At 42.6% G+C, this 20,745-nt stretch overlaps 1 protein-coding gene and 1 long non-coding RNA gene across 2 annotated transcripts; one reads left to right on the plus strand and one right to left on the minus strand.

The window, feature by feature from the left end:
• The first annotated feature begins 1,555 nt into the window (after positions 1–1,555).
• LOC126985871 (sphingosine-1-phosphate phosphatase 2-like) lies at positions 1,556–19,070 on the plus strand. The gene is made up of 9 exons (XM_050841356.1): positions 1,556–1,718; positions 4,481–4,844; positions 6,082–6,202; positions 7,096–7,238; positions 8,493–8,656; positions 9,664–9,753; positions 10,789–10,961; positions 11,957–12,194; positions 13,015–19,070. The coding sequence occupies exons 2-9, from the start codon at positions 4,490–4,492 to the stop codon at positions 13,192–13,194; spliced, it is 1,464 nt and encodes a 487-aa protein (XP_050697313.1). The 5' UTR covers positions 1,556–1,718; positions 4,481–4,489; the 3' UTR covers positions 13,195–19,070.
• On the minus strand, positions 13,404–20,681 carry LOC126985873 (uncharacterized). The gene is made up of 2 exons (XR_007739103.1): positions 16,369–20,681; positions 13,404–16,320 (listed from the first exon to the last, which is right to left on the minus strand). It is a non-coding gene; the product is annotated as an uncharacterized LOC126985873 (long non-coding RNA).
• Between the last annotated feature and the right edge of the window lie 64 nt (positions 20,682–20,745).

Here is a 20,745-nt window from a genome sequence, read left to right on the forward strand (position 1 = left end):
GTATGCCGAATTCTTCATATTTGGTATTTTTTTTACATGGTTTGGCATGAAGTTTTGATTCAGTAAATGTGATGAGATATAGCCTATGCTCCTTCAATGTCGGTTAATGTGATAAAAGAGATAACCTGCCCCATTGTATGTCAGTGATAAATGTGATAACCTGCACCCCTTGTATGTCAGTAAAAATTAATGTGATAACCTGCACCCCTTGTATATTGATTGACTGATAGTTTATTGCTGCAAATATACATCAAAGGAGAAGGAGGAACATGCCATCCCAAACCCCCGGGCAGTACATATATGTGATACAGCTATATATATACTATAGTAAATACTCCCAGCGTTCTCCATCCACCTCTCTCGATCTTCTGCATGATGCTCCTGCCAAAGCCATGCACCTTCCTCAGTTGTCTTTTCAGGCTGCCGCGGGTTCTTCATTATACTCTCCGGCCATTATACCAATGGACCGTATTGGCTATACAGGCAGCGCCACGCGTGGCCATTCAGTGAACTGTCAAAAAGCAGTACTTTCCATAGAACTCAAGTTATGTACTAGAGTGCGTCTGAGGGGATTAAGGCCTTGGTGCCGCCACCGCTCCAAGCCAACGCCTGCACACACTTTACTCCTACCCGATTTCCTGACTCTACTTGACATGAAGAAAAACTGAAATCGGGTATGAGTGAAGTGTGTGCAATCATCGGCTTGGGGCGACAGCGGAATCATGGCCGTGTATCCCGGAGACAGCCTCATATGCACTTTAGTCTATAACTTGAGCTCTATATGGAAAATACAGCTTTTGATTTTGACCCTCTGTATATTTTTACCTCGGGACGTACCACACACCATCAGAAGCAGAAAAGCATGCAGATTTAGGATCTGTGCCTAAAAAAGTGATGCGACTAAAACCAGCTGAGTACTAAGGAGTTGAAGGGAAATATGTGCAAGAAAAGGTGTGCTCCATTGTTCACTTAACTCTGATTTTCGTATGTGTAATTTTACATTATTGTTACAATTTTATGCTAGTGTGATGCAGAATTTTCTCAGGGAGACGATGGTGGCCTCAGTTTTCTTTAAAAAAATGAATGTTGGAGTCAGGAAACATGTGCAGCTAGGGTACGTGGGGTGAGGTGTGTGAAGTTGTCGGTTTTGGATGAACTGGGCACACCCACGACCCCAGGCCGGCTACACTTGCAGGGCCTTGGCGAGCAGTCTTGTATGCAAGTCTGTGGTGCATGCCAGCAACAAGTGAAAGGGAAAAGGAAAACTTGATGAGGACCCGTTGCAAGGACTGATCCCGGAAGCTCCATTATGAATCGAGGTGTATTCAATACTATTCATGTACATTATGACGGGGAAAACTGTAGCTATAGGACAGGGGAGAAAGAAACAGTACATGGAACACCTAATAGTAGAATGAAGCAACTATGAGAGGCAGAGAGCGGAGTAGCAGTAGCTTGAATAAGTGAAAATAAGTTACTTTATTGCAGTTAAGAAAGTTATGTAATACTGAAAAGGAAATTGTATGAATAAGAAGAAAAGAGGAACGAGAGGAAGAGGACCTAAGAAGCGATACAAAGCGTTACAGGTCAAAAGAAGAAGAAAAAGAAGGATCATCGTCACCATCAGCAGGAGCGTAAACATTGCCTCACCCACCCATGTGTAATCCTCCCCTGTGACTCCCGCCCCCTGGCCACTCCCAGCAGACCCAGCAAGACCAGTAAGTCCAGCAGTGCCAAATTATATCTCTACCCCTCCAGAGATTAGGCAAGAGCACGGAAGGAGGAAAGCAACACAGATAACGACCACTGTCACGTCCGCCACTCCCTTATATGCACGCACACGATCTCCATAATCTTATCGTTTTTTGCCTTGTTTTGTGTTTTTTGTGTGTTTTTGTATTTTTTTTGTGTGTGTGTGTTTGTTGGTTTGTGTGTGATTAGATAGGACACGTGACTAATGTTTGGCCACACCCACTTCTTGTCCTATTTCCTCTCTCTCTCTCTCTCTCTCTCTCTCTCTCTCTCTCTCTCTCTCTCTCTCTCTCTCATTTTACTCACTTCCTATTTCCTTCCTGCTTTTCTCTCCTTCCATCTACTCTACCTTCACATTTTTTCTCTTTCTCTCTCTCTCTCTCTCTCTCTCTCTCTCTCTCTCTCTCTCTCTCTCTCTCTCTCTCTCTCTCTCTCTCTCTCTCTCTCTCTCTCTCTCTCTCTCATTTTACTCACCTATTTCCTTCCTGCTTTTCTCTCCTTCCATCTACTCTACCTTCACATTTTCCCTTTCTCTTCCCTTCAATCTCTCTCTCTCTCTCTCTCTCTCTCTCTCTCTCTCTCTCTCTCTCTCTCTCTCTCTCTCTCTCTCTCTCAAACAGCTGATAATCATGGCTCAGATGTTGGTATTTTTTATCTATTTTATTATTATTATTGATTTATTTTTTTTACTGTGCCTGAATACACCTTACCTCCTCACCCAATGCCTGTACCTTTGGTGGCCCTCCAACTTCACATAAACACTTCATTATTATTTTCTTATTGAGATCCATCTTACCACGAGTGTGCATCAAGGGAAAATAGAAAAATTGATATAGGCGGTGGCTGAGTGGTTAGCGTGCCGGCCCCGCATTCGGCGCGTTGTCCATGATGTGGGTTCGAAACCACTGCTAACCACCTGGGATTTTTCGGTCACCGCTTAGTGGCCTAAGACTACCCACATGCTGTCCTGAAGACCACCTATCAACCCACTGTAGAAGAAGCTGTACAGCGCAAATGAAATCAAGAATGAGCTCTGGGGGGCAGCATGTGCCAATAATGATGGTGCCACTATAAACAATTGCCTGCGCCATGACGGGCTTGGGCCAACCATCAGGCCCATATGAATTAGCCTACTGGCACTATAGGCCACATGTAATAATAATAAAAAAAAAAAAAAAAAAAAAACAGAGCTCCCTTGATGAAAAATAAAAGAAACAATGACAGTAAAGTAAGGACAATAATAATATAAAGGGTCAACAACCAATCTTAACCCTTTACATTGCAAGCTCTCTCCCTCATCCCCCCCAGTCCATTCCACAGTAAGGGTCAGGTGTAACTCAGGGAAAGACTAAAGGAAGCTCAACTTACACATTCTCAGGAAATATGTAGACTGCCAGGGGATTGTTCAGCAGACCCTTCAGTTATTTTTGTGTATAGTGTGATGCTTTTTCATGTGAACATAGTTTCCTTTTTGCTGGTAAATAGCTACAGTGGAATTGCTCTGTGTTTAGCCCTTGACTGCGGATTTCCTACAAGAAAACATCACCAAGCTACAGGAATGGAAAAAAAGTGTCTGCTATAATTCGGTGAAGAAAAATGTAAAGTCATGCACCTTGGGATGGGAAATCCAGCATACCAATACCACATAGGAAACACGCCACTATCCATTACAGATTCAGAGAAAGACCCGGGACTATATGTTATCAGGCTACTAGTGAAGGTGAAATCTGTGCCAATCATAGCGGACGGGTTAAGGCTGATAAGACACAATTAATACTGTGGCGTAGATCATTCAGCTGTCTTGATACCCTGATAGGTGGCTGCCTCAACACTGATCTAATTCTAAGGCAACAGAAACCCTCCATAATGTACTGGATGTCCAATTAATTTGTATATTAGCCACAACTTTTTTCTGATGAGTTTTTACTTTTAATTACTCTGATATTCCACTCGGGCAGCTTCTACATATGTTTATTTATGCCTCATTCCACCCCCACCCTTGTTATACAGTGGTGGGAGGTGACTTTAGTGGTGCAAAGTGTAGTTTAGTAGTGATAAGTGTCCATTTAGGTTATGTGCCGTCTCACACCATGTATCCTCAGAATATGCCATAAAATGTTATTATCAACCATTTCATATAAGAACGTAAGGAGTCTGCAAGAGGCAGGTTGGCCTATACAAGGCAGCTCCACCTTCTGGTTCATGAAAGCAGCAAGTAGCTTCCTATCCTCCTCCAAGTACTTTTCAACTATAATTTTCAATGACAAAACTTGATCCAATACTTCCCTCATGAAGAGAATAGGGTTGCAGGAAGGAGGAAATACAAACAAAGGAAGCTAGTGCAAGAGATGGAAGAATGGAGATTGGTACTGGCTAACTCTCATATTAGGAAGTTAGACAGTATAGGTATGAGCTAGGGTAGAGAAATATGCAGGAGGAATCAAGGTATGATGCAGTTAACTGGTTCAGAAGAGCATTCAGCATAAAGATGGTAATATAAGGTAACAAAGGAAGCAACTAACTACTAAGGAACACTGGAAGAAAGTTAAGGGCAGAAGACAGTCAGTGAGAAGAGGAGCTGATGAGGCTTATCTGTGCATTCTCCACTTCTGCCTCTAATAAACACTCTTTCTATAAGACTAAATATTCTTCCCCTAAATGCCAAGTTGGCCTATTTGAAAATCACTGCTCTGCTTTGTACTGACACCCTTCATTCTCTCCACCCCAGGCTGTCACCATGAACCTCCTACACAAACTACAAGACCCGCAGCTCGTCGCCGACTGCCAGCATTACTTTGGGGTGCGGCGGCTGGCAGATGAACCCTCCAGAACACCGACTAAGAAACACTACTATGAAAAACAAAATGGAGGGTCAGAGTTTGCTGATTATAAATACTGCAAACAAAGAGAATTTTCCGCTGAATCGAGTTGTGGCAGCGGAGAGTTGATGGACAGGTTTCTTGGGCATAGTGGAGGTGGTGGAGGGAAGTGTGGACGGCAGGGCACAGCAAGGTCAAGGGACAAGACACATGCCCGCCAGGGATCGTCTGCCAGTGTGAACTCCCTGGGAAGCGATGGTGAGGGAGGGAAAGGTGAGTGGCTGCCTGCGTCTCCTCTTCTGTGTCGTTATTATGCATCGTCTGTGATGTGTTTACTCTTCTCTCCTCTCTCTTTACTCTCTGTTGTCTGTATGTACTTCTTTAATCCCTTGAAGTTGTTCCTTTTACTTCAGTGTGTGCCATATGGTCAAGATGTTTTGGTGCCATAAAGGAATTAATTAATCACTTTTACTGGAGTGTTCCAATTCTTGGCTCCATTCAAGGCCATGTGTAAAGGGTGGGACTTATGGCAATGAATTTCCCCCTCCCTTGTAAAAATATTACTTTGTCTAAAATGCATTTTTACTTACGAATTTTAAGTGATTCTAATTATCTTGACTTACCAAAGTGCACTGAGGTAACCAACTCACTAAACCTTCCCCAAAATCAAGCTTCATTCATGGCACTGCCTCTTACCCTAAGGAAGCACAGAATGGAGGTGCCAAGTGTGTGTGATCTCAGGCTTCATCACAATTGAGTCCACCGATGAAGGCACCAACTTTTATTATGTTTAGGTCTTTTTGATATCAGATATTTTTTATTACTAAAGTATGGTTTAATCATATTCCTTGCTGAAGTTGTTAACTTTTGTGTGTTGAATTTTCATCCATACAAGTCAATACTCAGGTTGATTAAGCGATAAAATACTCCCCCCTTCCTCCCCGGAAAAAAAGACTGGTACCTCAGTAACCTCAGGCCAAAAAAGGGAGTCTCCAGGAACTTGTGTAAAAGTCAGTGGTCTTTGAGATGAAGCTTACCAAGTATTGCCAGTATCAGCCACTTTACAAGTAGTAACTAAAAACTAGAACTTTGATCATGATATGAATGATGTAAAACTTGAAAGTGGAAATGCAGCAGAGATCTTGGGATTACCACTGTCTTGGTTATCACTTTAATTGGGATGAATTTAATGGTGATGGCACTGCTAGCATTAATGTTTTGTGACTGTGTGTGGAGTCCTAGTGGCAGGCAAGTCATGGATGGTGCTGCTAAATATTTGTGTTTTGGGACTTATTCCCTCAGCTGTATTTTCATCATCCTGTGATTTGAACTCTTTCAAGGAGGGAGTAACAAGACACCTTTCAAAACATTTTTGATTCATCTCTTTCACTTCTCATTTTGGGGAGCTGTAGTTCTGCTAGGGGTGGGGGGGGTTCCATTGTTTTTTATTTTGCCCTTGAGTGCTTCCCCTGGTGTAAAATAAATAAAATGTGTGTACTCTCTTTGTCAGGCAAGTCATGGATGGCGGTGCTGCTGGGTGAGAACACTGGGGGCACCGAGGGCAGCATGGATGAGGACAACACCCTGTCAGAGTCCGAGGCAGAGGAGCCAAACTACACCATTACCAACAGGTGTGTGTGTATGGGAGTGGTATGTGTGTTTGTGTGTCAAGTTTTTGATAGGAGGAAGTAATTTTTCACATCTCTGGGAGTAAAATCTGAATCAGTACACATCAGAAACCTTTGAGAAAAAAATGTAGAAAGTAAAAATTAGATAAACTTATAAAAATGCATCTTTACCAACACCACACCACTACATAACCCTTTCATTACCACCACCACCCACCCTCATTATTAACCCGGTAGCAGCGGGGATCATGTTTCTTAAAGGCCCCTCTAAGCGAGAAAAATGAGAAAAAATCACCCCTCACACAAACCATTTCATAATATATATCAAAGCATTTGGGATCAGTTTATGTATCATCTATTTTGGGGGGGTTATTTCATGGCACAAATTTGGCCCGTCGCTGCTACACGGTAAAGCCACAAATTTGGCCCGTCGCTGCTACCGGGTTAAACTATCAACACTGCCACCACTACTACCATCACAACAATCACCATTACCAACACCACCACTACCACCAAGCTCCCTTACTCCTTCCCCACTACCAAACTCTCACTCTACCACCACCAACAACAACAACTTTACTGTCACTCTAAACTACCTCAGTTGACACCAAATATGAAGAAACTCTAGTAAGGTGTGGAAGCTCTGTTGAGTGTCTGCCCTCCTACACGTTTTGCCCAGCACCCATCGGATTAGCTGTAACCAATCACCAGCAACAGAGCGACTATACTCTTCCTACATCATCTATAGGGAGAGGATTCTCGTCTGATTTCAGGTCAACTGAGGTGGAATACGCTACTACCAACACACCACTCCACTGCTACTACCACTGAATTCCCTTACCACCACCACCACACTCCCTCCCACCACCACTAACCACACCTCCCCACCCTCACAGGTTCTGGTACCACCTGTTCTTCTTCTCCACGGCGCTGGGTGGGGAGCTGTTCTACTCGCTGTTCTTCTGCTTCTGGGCGTGGAACGTGGACGGTGCCGTGCTGCGGAGAGTCATCATGGTGTGGATGGTCACCATGTATATAGGTGGGGGAGGCAGCCCCATCGTCACTATCGTCATCACCATTATCATCATCACTGTTGTTTATAGGCTACCTTCATCGCAATTATCATCATCATTATCACTTCTAAGCTATCTTCATCATCATAATTATCACCATTATTATCACTGTCATCACTATTATCATCATCACTATCATTTCTAAGCTCTCTTCATCAGCATCATCACAATCATTTTTAGGCTGCCTTCATTCATTGCAATTATCACTATTTTAATCACCATATCATTACATATCACAATTATCATCATCATTATCATTTCTAAGCTATCTTCATCATCATAATTGTCATCACTATTATCACCATCACTATCATTTCTAAGCTATCTTCATCATCATAATTGTCATCACTATTATCACCATCACTATCATTTCTAAGCTATCTTCATCATCATCATCACAATCATTTTTAGGCTGCCTTCATTCATTGCAATTATCACTTTTAATCACCATATCATTACTATTATCACCATTATTGTCATCATTCTCATCACCATTGTTTGTAGGTCACTTTCATCATCAGAATTACCACCATCATCATTTTATCACCATTGTTTGTAGGGCATTTTCATCATCAGAATTATCACCATCATCATTTTATCACCATTGTTTGTAGGGCATTTTCATCATCAGAATTATCACCATCATCATTCTCATCACCATTGTTTGTAGGCTACCTTCACCATCACCATTATCACCCTCAGCACATCTCTTACGAGCCTGAAGTGTAAAGAGTTCAGTAACAACACCAAGCCACCAGCAAGACACCAAAAGGTTCAGTGAGCCTAAACATATAGGGTCGTATTTTAAAACATTTTGTCGCCCAAGTTCACTTGATTATTTGACAAGGCTTTCGTATAGTTAAGGGCATTTCCGGGAGTAGTTTTATGACCCTGACGGTAGTTTGACCCTTCCTCAGTAGCATGAGCCTAAAGAAGCACTCATTAGAACCTGACTGACGCCCTCTTTGACCTTTAGAAATAGTTGATGTGAGAAGCAAAAGTGTCTTATTATACCACCCATAGAGTTCATTAACAATACTTAAACATAAAGGGTTCAGTAATGATACTTAACCATATATATAAAATGGGTTCAATAACAATATTTAAACATATATAAAAGGTTCAATTACAATACTTAAACAGAAAGGATTCAATAACAACTACATCACCAGGAACACACCAGTCCTATATGTCCTAAACAGTGCATTTCCCCACCCTAGGCCAGGCACTGAAGGACCTGCTGAAGGTGCCACGGCCGGCCTGCCCACCCGTCATCCGGCTGGACACCAAGTGGGAGCTGGAGTACGGCTTGCCCTCCACACACGCCATGGTGGGTGCTGCCATGCCCTTCTCCATCTTCATCCTCTCCCTCAGCCGGTACCAGGTGAGTGTGCCCAGTAGGTAAGGTCAGACTGTAGGATGTTTCGAGGGTATTTTCCCACATGGGTTCGACTCCTACTCACTGCGCCATGTAGGATGTTTCAAGGGCAGAGAAACATATCGATGACAGTTGTCTTTTTTTCTTGGCGGTGATACAGCATCTGATACAAGCGCAGCGCCATATCACTATGTTAACACCAGCGCTCAATGGAAAGCTTATCATAACTAGCTAACTATCTTAACCCGGTAGCAGTGGGGATCATGTTTCTTAATGGTCCCTCTAAGTGAGAAAAATGAGAAAAAATCATCACGCACACAAACCATTTCATAATATATATTAAAGCATTTGTGATCAGTTTATGCATCATCTATTTTGGGGGGTTTATATCATGGCAAAAATTTGGCCTGTCGCTGGTACACGGTAAAGCCACAAATTTTTGCCCGTCGCTGCTACCGGGGAATACCCAATACCCAATATCCAATACAGACTGATCCTTACCTTTGCAACACAAAAAGTCTGTCACCTGTAAACCTTTCTTCAGCTCCTTGGCAACACATAAACAGTTTCAAACAGTTAGGTGAACAGTTTTAATGGATTATGTTGTAATTATAAAACTTAAGGGCGAGGCGACGCATCCCCTAACGTATGCCCCCATTGATTGGTTGATTAATGAAACTTGAAACACTTGATGGGAAAACGTGTCAAATGTATCATGTAATAGCAAGCTCTGTAATGTCAAGAAAGTGATGTAGAGTTTGAAGCAGCATCATATTGAAAGAAGACAACCTCACACAATTATCACAATCACAATTATCATCATCATTATCATTTCTAAGCTATCTTCATCATCATAATTATCACCATTATTATCACTATCATTTCTAAGCTATCTTCATCATCACAATCATTTTTAGGCTGCCTTCATTCATTGCAATTTTCACTATAATAATCACCATACCATTACTATTATCACCAATGTTTTCTGTACTAATGCATTCCTTACCCAACAGCTGGACTGGGGCTTGGGCCTGGCCATCGCCCTCACCTGGTGCTCCTGTGTCTGTGTGTCCCGCATCTACCTTGGCATGCACAGTTTCCTGGTGAGTGTGTGTATGTGTGGGTGGGTGGGTGTGGGTGTCCCTGTGTTTACCTAGTTGTAGTGGAGAGGGAGTGGGTCATGCTGATATCGTCCTGCCTCTGTATCTGTATTTATCTAGTTTCTTGTTAAACCTGTGATTGCTCCTTGCTTGAATCCCCTCTGGGTCTAGGTCTGGTGCTTGTATTTTGGGCTGTATGCCCTATGCGTGTGGTGTGATTACCTGTGTCTGTTCGTAATTTATCATACCTAATCTGATCACACGCTGGACTCTTGATCACCAGCCAGAAGCAGAGCATGAGTACAGTACAAAATTACTGTGTGGTACAATTGTATGGACAGTAAAAGTACAGTTTGATATTACAGCATGAAATTTCTTCTATAGTAAGATGCATTATAAAGGGATGAATAATTTTTTCACACCTTTTTCATACTTTACGTACCAAGCCACACCTGCTTCAGTCTGGGCAGCACCTGTTTCAGCTCCCTCACCAGACCTGAGGGGACGCCAGTAGGAGAGTAGCAACAGTAAATAACCCATCCTACCCTGTCTTGACCTGAACCCTGACCTCAGAGGCTTGGCCACTGGGAGTGTGGTTGAGAAGGTGTGGCCCCATCTCAGTCCTCTCAAGGGACTCTGAACTTTTCCTTTGGTACGAATTATAATAAATGAATCATACTGTGCTGTACTGCATGCCGTGACCCAGCAGCCTCCCTAAATGAACTTGGAGACTAAGTGATGGATATTTGGGTATGGCTGTGCTGTGTGTGTGTGTATTGTGTGTGGCCTGGAGCCAACAACTATGTGTAGGCTATGCTTCCTGTGTCCTGTGCTGTATACTATATTATTCTGTGTGTGTTGTGTGTCCAGGATGTGTTCTGCAGGCTGGTGCTGGTAATGGCTGTGTGTGGTATTTTATGTATATGTTATGGGGTGTATACTCTACCATTCTGTGTGTGGTGGTGTATGTATTTCTTTGTTACTGTATTCCTGTGTCCTGTGCTGTGCCTAGACTGTATTGCTGTGGTGTGTGTGCAGGACGTGGTGTGTGGGCTGGTGCTGGTGAGTGGGCTGCTGTGGGCCATGCTGCCGTGGGTGGACACGCTGGACCACCTGGCGCTCACCCACCCTGCCTCGCCCCTCATCACCATCATCCTCACCATCGCCATGGTCGTCTGCTACCCCGCCACGGACAGGTGGACGCCCGCCAGGTAAACTGTGAGGCCCCTCGTTAGTGTGGGTGTAATGATAATAATGTGTGTACCTATGTGTGTGTGTGTGGCTGGGTTTGGTTGTGTGTTGTTGTTGTTGGCAGTAATAATTGAAGCAGTAGTAGTAGTAGTATTGCTGTTGTTACTTTTATTATTATTATTATTATTATTGTCAGGTATTTTGTTCTTTTTATTATTGTAACTTTACTACTATGTTTTTGTTCTCATCACTACCATCGTCATCATTGTTTACTCGTCTTTATTTTTATGTTATATTTTATCCTACATTCTGCTGTCTGTGGAAAAGCTTTTGATACTAGTGAATATCTGTAGTGTTAGTTTTACGCCAGGAAAAGTCAAATATAAAAACTTTTAACGTGAAATTAGAGGAAAAATCCCATTAAATCAAGGACCAGTTATAAGCTCTATTATCCATCTTCAGCAAACTTTTCCTTCTCATCTTGGGTCAAACTAGTGTAGGCTCATTCACGTCTTTAATTAAATTGGTGTGCTTGCAGTGTTTAGGATGGTGACTATTTTGACTAAAGGAAGCAGCTCAAGGCCAAACACAAATTATGGTAATGATGAAAACAATGGTGATGTTGATAGGAATAATTATGATAGTGAGTGATAAATAGGAATAATTATGATAGTAAGTGATAAATAGGAATAGTTATGATAGTGATGATAGGAAGAAGTAGATAGTAAAGATAATGATGATAAAAATAATTGTAAAGCTGATGAAAATGATAGGAATAATTATGATAATGACATGAATAATGATGGTGAAGAACAGGAGTAGAATGATTATGACAATAAAAATGATAATGATAGGAATTTTTTGTTATTATTATTACTATTATCATGCCTTTTATCCTCTTCAATTACTGCAAAAAAAAACCCTCAAGGAAAGATGACTGTAGGAATGGTGATAACATATATATTAACTCACCTCCACCATCACCATCACCTCCACTACACCTCCACTACCACAGAGGCGACACCACTGTTATTGTGGGGGTGGGCTGCGGTTCCCTGCTGGGCTCGTGGGTCAACTACCAGCTGGGCATCATCCGTGAGCCCTCGCTGCCGCCGCCCTACACTGTGCTGTGGCCCACACTGAACATGGTGGGCCTCTCCCTCCTGCGCACCTCCCTGGGCATGGTGGTCATTGTGGCGGTGCGGGCCATCTTCAAGTCACTGTCCTTCGCCACCATCTGTGCACTGCTACAGGTACAGTTATAGTGATAATTTTAGTAAGGACTGTCTTCAAGTATAGAGTCATTCCATATTAGGTGGTCCAATTTTAGGAATCAGCTCCACCTCACCATCTTGGATTTTGATGAAATTTTGTACACAGGTTGGTACTTGACCCAAACAGACCTGTGCAAAATTTCATCTCTGTAGCTGCTATAGTTTCCAAGATACAGTACCCTTGTCTTTGACCCCAAACACTGGAACCGGGACTGGCAGTTTCATGGAGGCATTTTTAGGGGGCCTTTACTCAGTTGCTATATGCTTTGAGGTGCTGAAAATGACTAATCTGAGCTATTAGAGAGCATTAGTATAGTGACAGTGATAGTGAGGACTGTCTTCAAGTATAGTGAGAGCGGCTGTAAGGGCAATCTTCAAGTCACTATTCTTTGCCACCATCTGTGCGGTGCTCCATGTACAAATATTACTATGGCTATTATTATGTTTCTATTGTTGTTGATAGTTATGGTATCTATTGCATTGTTATTTGGGGATAGTGGTTTTATCGGCCGTTTTCAAGTCACTGTCCTTTGCAAGCATCTGTGCGCTGCTCTAGGTACAAATGTTACTATGTCTATTGTTGTTGTTCATGTTGGTGGTGGTGTAGTCTAGTATTCATTGTGGTAGTGAGGAGCATCTTTAAGTCAGTAACCTTCAATATCATCTGTTATGTAAATGCACATACTGGTAAAACCAAACATGATGTATTATCTTTTATGAACTGTTTCCCTCCCTCTCTCCATCCTTGCCTATCTCCCTTCCCCCTCCTCCTCCTCACCTCCCCTTCTCCCCCCTATAGGTGCGCACGGAGGACTACGTCAACAAGAGTGGCAGCCTTACCTCACGGCGCCGCCTGGTGGTGGAGCTCTTCTACAAGTTCATCACCTACATCGCCATCGGCTTCACCGTCGTCTACACCGGCCCAATGACCTTCCGCCTCGTCGGCATCGAGCGCCCCACCTTCTACACGGAAGTATAGATGCCACTAATCCTCCCTCATGCCCTTCAAGCTGTCTGAGGAGATGATTCTATTTTTTGTGCCGTCATACATCTTTATAGAGGAAGAAGTGAAATGATTCTATTTTGTGGCAATTCTATATCAATCAACGCTGAAATATAGACTTCACAATTCTCTCCTGTCCATGTTAACATCAAGTTGTAATGATAAGTGAAACGATTCTATTTTACATGGCATCAAACATGTTCATATTGGCATTGAGTAGTTTATAAATGTCAGTGTGATAATAAGTGAGACGATTTTATTTTATGGTGTTAAACATGTTCATATTGGCATTGAGTAGTTTATAAATGTCAGTGTGATAATAAGTGAGACGATTTTATTTTATGGTGTTAAACATCTTCATATTTGGCATTGAGTAGTTTATAAATGTCAATGTGATAATAAGTGAGACGATTTTATTTTACATGGCATCAAACATCTTCATATTGGCATTGAGTAGTTTATAAATGTCAGTGTGATAATAAGTGAAACGATTTTATTTTGTGGTGTTAAACCTCTTCATATTGGCATTGAGTAGTTTTTAGATGTCCAAAGGTGTAATAATATAACTAAAATAATTATATTTTTCCTGGCGTTCAGTCTTTTTATATTGGCATCAGATGTAGTTTATAAATGCCAGAAAGTTTAATGATAAGTGAAACGATTTTATTTTTCATGACATCAAACATCTTTATATTGGCATTGAGTACTTTATAGATGCTAGAAAGAATAATAATATATAAGTGAAATGATCATTATTTGTGTAGTCAAAGATATTTATATTGGCATTGAGTAGTTTATAGACGTCAGGAGTCACTGTCTATTAGGATCAAGCTGCCTGTGGTATAGATGTAGTGATTCTCCTCATGTTTTGGCTTTAAACAACAGATCTGCATTGGTAGTGTGTAAAGCATAAGTATCAGGTTGTCTGTGCTATGCCTGAACTCTTAACATCAAGCAACACATTATCAAACAGCTCTATCAAAAAACATTATTAACCCCTTAATGATCATGATGCCGCTGGCGTCATATAGTTCTAGCAGACGTGGGCAACGAGCATGACGCCAGCGTCGGAAAATGAGAAGCTTTCCGGAATTTGAAGGGCGCGTGTAACTAGGTCTCTGTCGATGCTAATGACTAACTGGGACCTCTTTTATTTCTGTGACGTCCCCTACCACCATTCCGTGCTAAAAATAGTCTACAGTTCCTGCCTGCGCATCATAGCGTCTATAGAGCGATTCTGTTCCCTCGGCCGTCCTTTTTCGGCGGTGTTCCTTTAGTTTCTGCTCGTAGTGTGCGTGGTAAGCGTAGTCTTGACACCTCCACTGATATACGTGATGTTCTTGATGAACCAATATCTCGTTCAGAGTAGTGGGAAACGGAAGTTGAAATTTTTGGGGAATCATGGAATTCCAGCTAAACGGTCTGTCCAAATAATAATCTAATTTCACAGTTGAGTTATACAGATAATGTTGTACCAGTAAAAAGTTGTAATTTTGGGGGGAATCATAGAATTCCAGGCAAATGCGACAACCTAGAAAGAAACAGATTTCATAGCAGGGTGGGCCAGAAAATTTTCTACTAAACATTTTTTATGACGTTTTCTCAGTTTCAAAGTTCATTTTCTGCCAACTTTTTCGTTCAAGGGGGATCTCCCGAGAAAACTTTTGCAATCAAAAGGGGTTAAACAACTCTACTAAATAACACACTACCTGTCAAGTATATGAAGGCTTTCATCGGTGCCTCGACAGCAAGCCCTCCACACCAACACAAAGCGTCATCGCTGCAAGACCAGTATGGTAGTGTGTCCTGAGGCACAAACCCCAGATACTGCTGCCTTCTCCTCTCAGTGATCTGTCTGCTGATCTGACTCCTCCCTGTGTGGCGGGGAGAACAGTTTGTACAGACATAACACTCCTCCCTGTGTGGTGAGGAGAATAGTTTGTACAGACATAACACTCCTCCCTGTGTGGTGAGGAGAATAGTTTGTACAGACATAACACTCCCCCTGTGCTGGGCTGCCTGGCATTATTCAGTCATGCCCCCACACTTGTAAACTTAGCACAATCCCTGAGCAAAGGATTCCCCTACACCTTCAGTCCACTTTGTCATGTGATGAAAACAAATGCAGTAAAAACTATTTTCTGTTGCCTGAAAACGGCATGAAGCATCACAGTCACCTGCAAAGTGCACTGCTCTGCACCGTGATGTTTATGTAGTAAGTCACTTCTGTGGGCATCCTACACCCTCCAAAGCTGCCCACGGAGGGTGTTGGTGGGCACGCCGGGGATATGTGGACCCGTGTGTGTGTTTGGGGTGACTGTCCAGACACGAGGGTTGCACCGCAGCACAAGGGTGAAAAGCAGTCAGCAGGGTGCTCTGCTGCACACACTTAGTGATCTGACTTGTTCTTTATTCTTTATACAAGATGTAGATATACATAGAGTACATACATTTACATAATGCAATTATACATAATATACAGTTATTCATAGTGTATATAGAGTAATAGAGTGAAGAATATTTTGCATTTAAATACATTTGTATGTAAGTATTTTACTATAGAAACACAAGTTCCTGGCCGGCCGGGCATCGGTCCATCGCCGCGGCTGTGAGGCGACGCAGCCTTATTTTTGTACACACGTGAGGGTGAGATGTTCACCGGCCTGTGCACCCTCACCATTGTTGCTTATGTCAGGGGAGGAAATACTCTGGGAAAATTTATCTCTAGTGCATGAGTGTTGTTTTCCTGGCGGCAGCTGTGTTATTTTCCCAGTGCTGCAACACTGTGTTCTTGGTGCACTCTGGGCTGGAGCTGCTGCCACCAAGCACAGGTTCAGGCAGCCAGGTCTGCCACGCCTTCTTGTCTGAATATTCTCTGAGGGTCAGTTTCATAAAAGTAAAGTTGGAGGCATGCACTTCAGATGCGAGCTCATCTCTGTTACATAGATACAGTTTGAGAATCTCTATTTTGAATATATTTTTAGTCTTGTTCAGTTATCCCGAGTCTTTATTCCCTGACGTGAGTACCAATTGGAAAGTGCTTACAAAACTGGTGGGGGTACAGTTGTCAAAAAAATACTGAACATCAAATTTGAGTGAAACCTATAAACGTGGTGTTGTGTTGTTTAGGTTGGTACCAGTGGTGCCAACCTAAACAACACAACTGTTTTGGGTACCAACCCATTGGTACCAAACAAACCAACACAACACAATGTCTTTAGTTTTCACTCAAATACTACTTGATACTTTTTGTAAAGACTGTACAGAACATGCATACAAAACAAGGGTGTGTGTCTGGGTGTGGGTGTGGTGGGCATGCACACTTGGCCTGACTGGGGGAGGGCGAGGCTCAGCGGCCCACACCTGGCTGTGATCAACCAACACACCCGGGGCAAGTTTTGTGCCCACTTGGCTGCTGGCACTCTGGCCTGTTTTTGTAAGGGGAATGCCAGGCCCATCATGTATTCTTTCAAAAAATGACTAAAAGTTAACTGATTATTTTTATATGGAATTTATTGGGCCCTATACATGTTAGATGAGAAACTGCTTGGTGTGATGCTCTGTTGATCTTGAAAGGATATAGTCCCTCACACTTATCCAAAGCTTCTGGTTACCCATCAAGGCTGAATTCCTCCCTTCCCTTGGGACTGCAGGGTGGAGGTGGAGGTGGTGGTTGTGGTGGTGGCAGTGGGTGACTCATCCCCTCCCCTCCTACCTCTGAAGCACCACTGGTCACAGCCAAGCCTCATGGCTGTACACCCCTGTGCTGCACCACTGTCCTGCAGCACACTTGGTGGCGCTGAGTGGGCCCGTGGCTGCACCACAGCCCAGTCAGCCGGATGACATCAGGGAGCACACCAAGTTGTTATTAATAATTGTGTATTTTACTCTGTGTGACCACACAAAGCATACAAATTGTCTGCCATTATGGTGGTCACAGAGGCCAGTACTGTACATCCCATTGTAACTAACACAGCCCAGCCTGACACCACCCTCAGAACACCTCCGCCAGGCTTCACTGCCCCAGCACACAGACCAACACTGGCTGAGAAAAATGGCACAGAAAATTAGCTCTTGCAACTTGAGCTGATGCCATCATGGCTTATCACCCCCAGTGTGTCTGTACCTTAGGCTGTCTGCACAGAAGACACATTTTATTGGCCGGCAGCTGCCACTACAAATGGATAAATGAAACACACATGTTTGTGTGGAAGGTCGCACACGAGCCACTGTTTGTGGACGCTGCCAAAAGAGTGGTTACAAAGTAGATGCTGAGTCCATTTTCTCGTCCACAGCACAGAGGCTCACCACCAGTGGCTGGCGATAGAAACCTCTGTTTCAAATCACAGCGTGCACACGACACACTTTTTGTGGCCGAGACTCCCACTTTTTGTTCATTAGGTGACTGATTGGAAGAGGAGTCAGGCATACTGTTTCTGTCATGATGGCTCATGGAAGGTGGATGATTGGAATTTTAATTGTAACCTTAAGGTCACTGATTGCCTTTTTCAGTTGGCACACATATCGTTATGTTTGCATCTGATGTGATATCTTAGGTTTAATTATTGTAATCAGATTATTTAATGTTTCTTCAGTCATCCTGAAGTAGCATAATAGTCAGGGTAAGGCTTCAGGGGTGTACCCGTTACATTACTCAGAGTCTTTGGTAACAATATTAGAAAATTGATCAGTGGCCACCAGAAAAGTGCCTCATGTGCAGGGACAAGATGATAATGTTTGCCAGTATTTTGATGCCTACTGCTTGTAGTGGCAGGCACGGGCCTCTGAAAGTGTCCCATGTGCCGGCACCCTTGCTCTGTGTGCTGCTCCCTCATGGTGTGGAGCCTTAGTGCACTAGCTCTATCTCAACAAATTCCCTCCTTCCTTACAGATCCCTGTGCAAATTCCAGATATAAAAAAATAATGCTTAGAATATATATCATGAGACTTTCCATGAACTGTAGCCACATTGACTATTCCTTCGTGTCTTAATATATTTACATAGATTTACATAGAAAATCAGACCACACAGACCCCATGGTCCAGACTTGGTGGTCTGTCCTTAAACCTAAGTGATTTTACATTAATCAGAAGACTCCAAAACTTTGCATTTCTACTCTAGTTGATATTACGTTGAAGGAAGTACACTCTGGTCTGAAGGTCAGGGTGCTGCATGGGGGATGGAGGCCACTCGGAGGTGTTCCCAGCCTGGTGTGTGTGTGTGTGTGTGTGTGTAGGTAACAAACATGCATTTTTGTTTTACTTTCTCCTTTTTGTTTGTTGCCTTCTATCCTCCTTGTCAACTCTACCCTTCTCTGTAACTCTAAATCAAGGTCAGTTTCACATAATTATCTATATAGTTGTGTGTGTGTGTGTGTGTGTGTGTGTGTGTGTGTGTGTTAAGGTATATGTGATGTACAGAATTGGACCCTTACTACTGTTGGGTTCTGTCTCTGTACCTTAATGCTCATATGGAAATTGTAAACGTCAATAATTGTGAATACTAATTTGTAAAGTAAAATTAATTAAAGGTTGGTATGTATATATATATATATAGGCTGTAATTTTTTTTGTTTGATGATTTTTGGTGTGATTTTTTCTCTCAATTTCTTTTATTTCTCTCTTATCTTATTTCCTGTTTCTCTTTTATTTTCTTCTATTCCCTGTTTTTTCCTCTTCTTTTATTCTCCACTTTTTATTTTTTCCTCACTTTGTTTCTTTTCATCTTTCCTTTTCCTCTCTTCCTTATCTTTCTCTACTATTGATTCTCTCTCTCTCTCTCTCTCTCTCTCTCTCTCTCTCTCTCTCTCTCTCTCTCTCTCTCTCTCTCTCTCTCTCTCTCTCTCTCTCTCTCTCTCTCTCTCTCTCTCTCTCTCTCTCTCTCTCTCTCTCTCTCTCTCTCTTTCACCTTCCCTCATCAGTATGTATATCTAGACTTGAACACTTCCACCCAATGCAATAGTTAGTAAGTCAGTGGTTCCCAAACTTTTCTGGTTGCGGCAGTAAATACAGTCTTGCCCTGGCCTGGCGACCCCATATGCGTAAACATGTAGTATTTATTTCTGATTATTTATGTCATACTCTCAGATATTTGTGATTTTTTCCTCCGCCTACTCGGTGTCTGCTTGGTGAACGAATATCATACGTGAATGCCATTCGTACGGAGTATTGTATGTGTATGGGTGCTTTATTACAATGCTGCTTTTGTTAGTATGTGGTTAGGGGAATCTTCATGCTGTCCTACTGCAGTAATTCAACTATATTACTGAAAAATCAAAATTTGACCTAACTGTAATTTTGATATCAGCCTTTATAGTACAATACAGTTATAATTATGGCTTTTTTCGACGACCCTCCAGCAACCTTCAAAAACACTCGCAACCCTCATGTCGGGTATGACCATGTGTTGGGAACCACTGTAGTAAATGTTAATATTTCAAAAACTGCCTTGGCAGAGGTAGTGATTCATTGCTTCCTCTGCCCTGTGTGTTAGTGTGTATGTTATGTTATGTTGATTGATTAAAATACTATTACCTGAACCATGATTTGAATATTAGGTAACCCCAAGGGCTTCTTTTTCCTTGGTGATATGAAGGCAGTGGCATATAAAGGGTTGTTGTGTTTTACTAATTTTATTTTACTGATTACCGTATTTCCCGCCATAGGAGTAGAGGGAATCCTGGGGTGAGGTGAACCCAAGGAGTAGAGGGAATCCTGGGGTGAGGTGAACCCAAGGAGTAGAGGGAATCCTGGGGTGAGGTGAACCCAAGGAGTAAAGGGAATCCTGGGGTGAGGTGAACCCAAGGAGTAAAGGGAATCCTGGGGTGAGGTGAACCCAAGGAGTAAAGGGAATCCTGGGGTGAGGTGAACCCAAGGAGTAGAGGGAATCCTGGGGTGAGGTGAACCCAAGGAGTAAAGGGAATCTGGGGTGAGGTGAACCCAAGGAGTAGAGGGAATCCTGGGGTGAGGTGAACCCAAGGAGTAAAGGGAATCTGGGGTGAGGTGAACCCAAGGAGTAAAGGGAATCTGGGGTGAGGTGAACCCATATGTTAATGACGGCTGTGATTAGAACTAGTTTAGGGGAACACATTAGGAAAAATGGCCTAGGTAATTAAAGATACACAGGCAGCTAAGATTTACTGAGGGAAGCAGGATAGAAAGCAACCCATTTATTTTGAGATATTGTGAAGAAGGAACGTATAGGATGAGAAAATGATTTGGTGAGAAGGGTGGGAGAGGAGATGATAAAGGAGAGACAAGTAGCTGTAGGTGGGTGAAAGATTTGTTGAGTGAACTGAGAGCAACAGATGGACTGAGTGTGAGAGTGAGGAATGAGACAAAGGAGAGCATAGAGCAGAGAATGAGAGAGCTGTGGTACCCGGCCTATACGGAGGAAAGAAAGAAGAGTGGGAGGCTGAAACAATTTAACCGTAATAGAAGAGGACGACATCATTGGGGAATATTTATTTGAAAATGACCATATTGAAGAAACAAAAGCAACAGTACAGAAGTTTTGGATAACAAGAA

Source organism: Eriocheir sinensis, chromosome 60 (assembly GCF_024679095.1).
Source record: "Eriocheir sinensis breed Jianghai 21 chromosome 60, ASM2467909v1, whole genome shotgun sequence".
In the NCBI taxonomy this organism is placed as follows: domain Eukaryota; kingdom Metazoa; phylum Arthropoda; class Malacostraca; order Decapoda; family Varunidae; genus Eriocheir; species Eriocheir sinensis.

Bases quoted from the DNA above. Each gene is read 5' to 3' on its own strand.
- LOC126985871 (XM_050841356.1), top strand. From the start codon at position 4,490: ATGAACCTCCTACACAAACTACAAGACCCGCAGCTCGTCGCCGACTGC. The intron at 6,203-7,095 runs GTGTGTGTGTAT...CCACCCTCACAG, and splicing joins AACTACACCATTACCAACAG to GTTCTGGTACCACCTGTTCT. The intron at 7,239-8,492 runs GTGGGGGAGGCA...TCCCCACCCTAG, and splicing joins GATGGTCACCATGTATATAG to GCCAGGCACTGAAGGACCTG.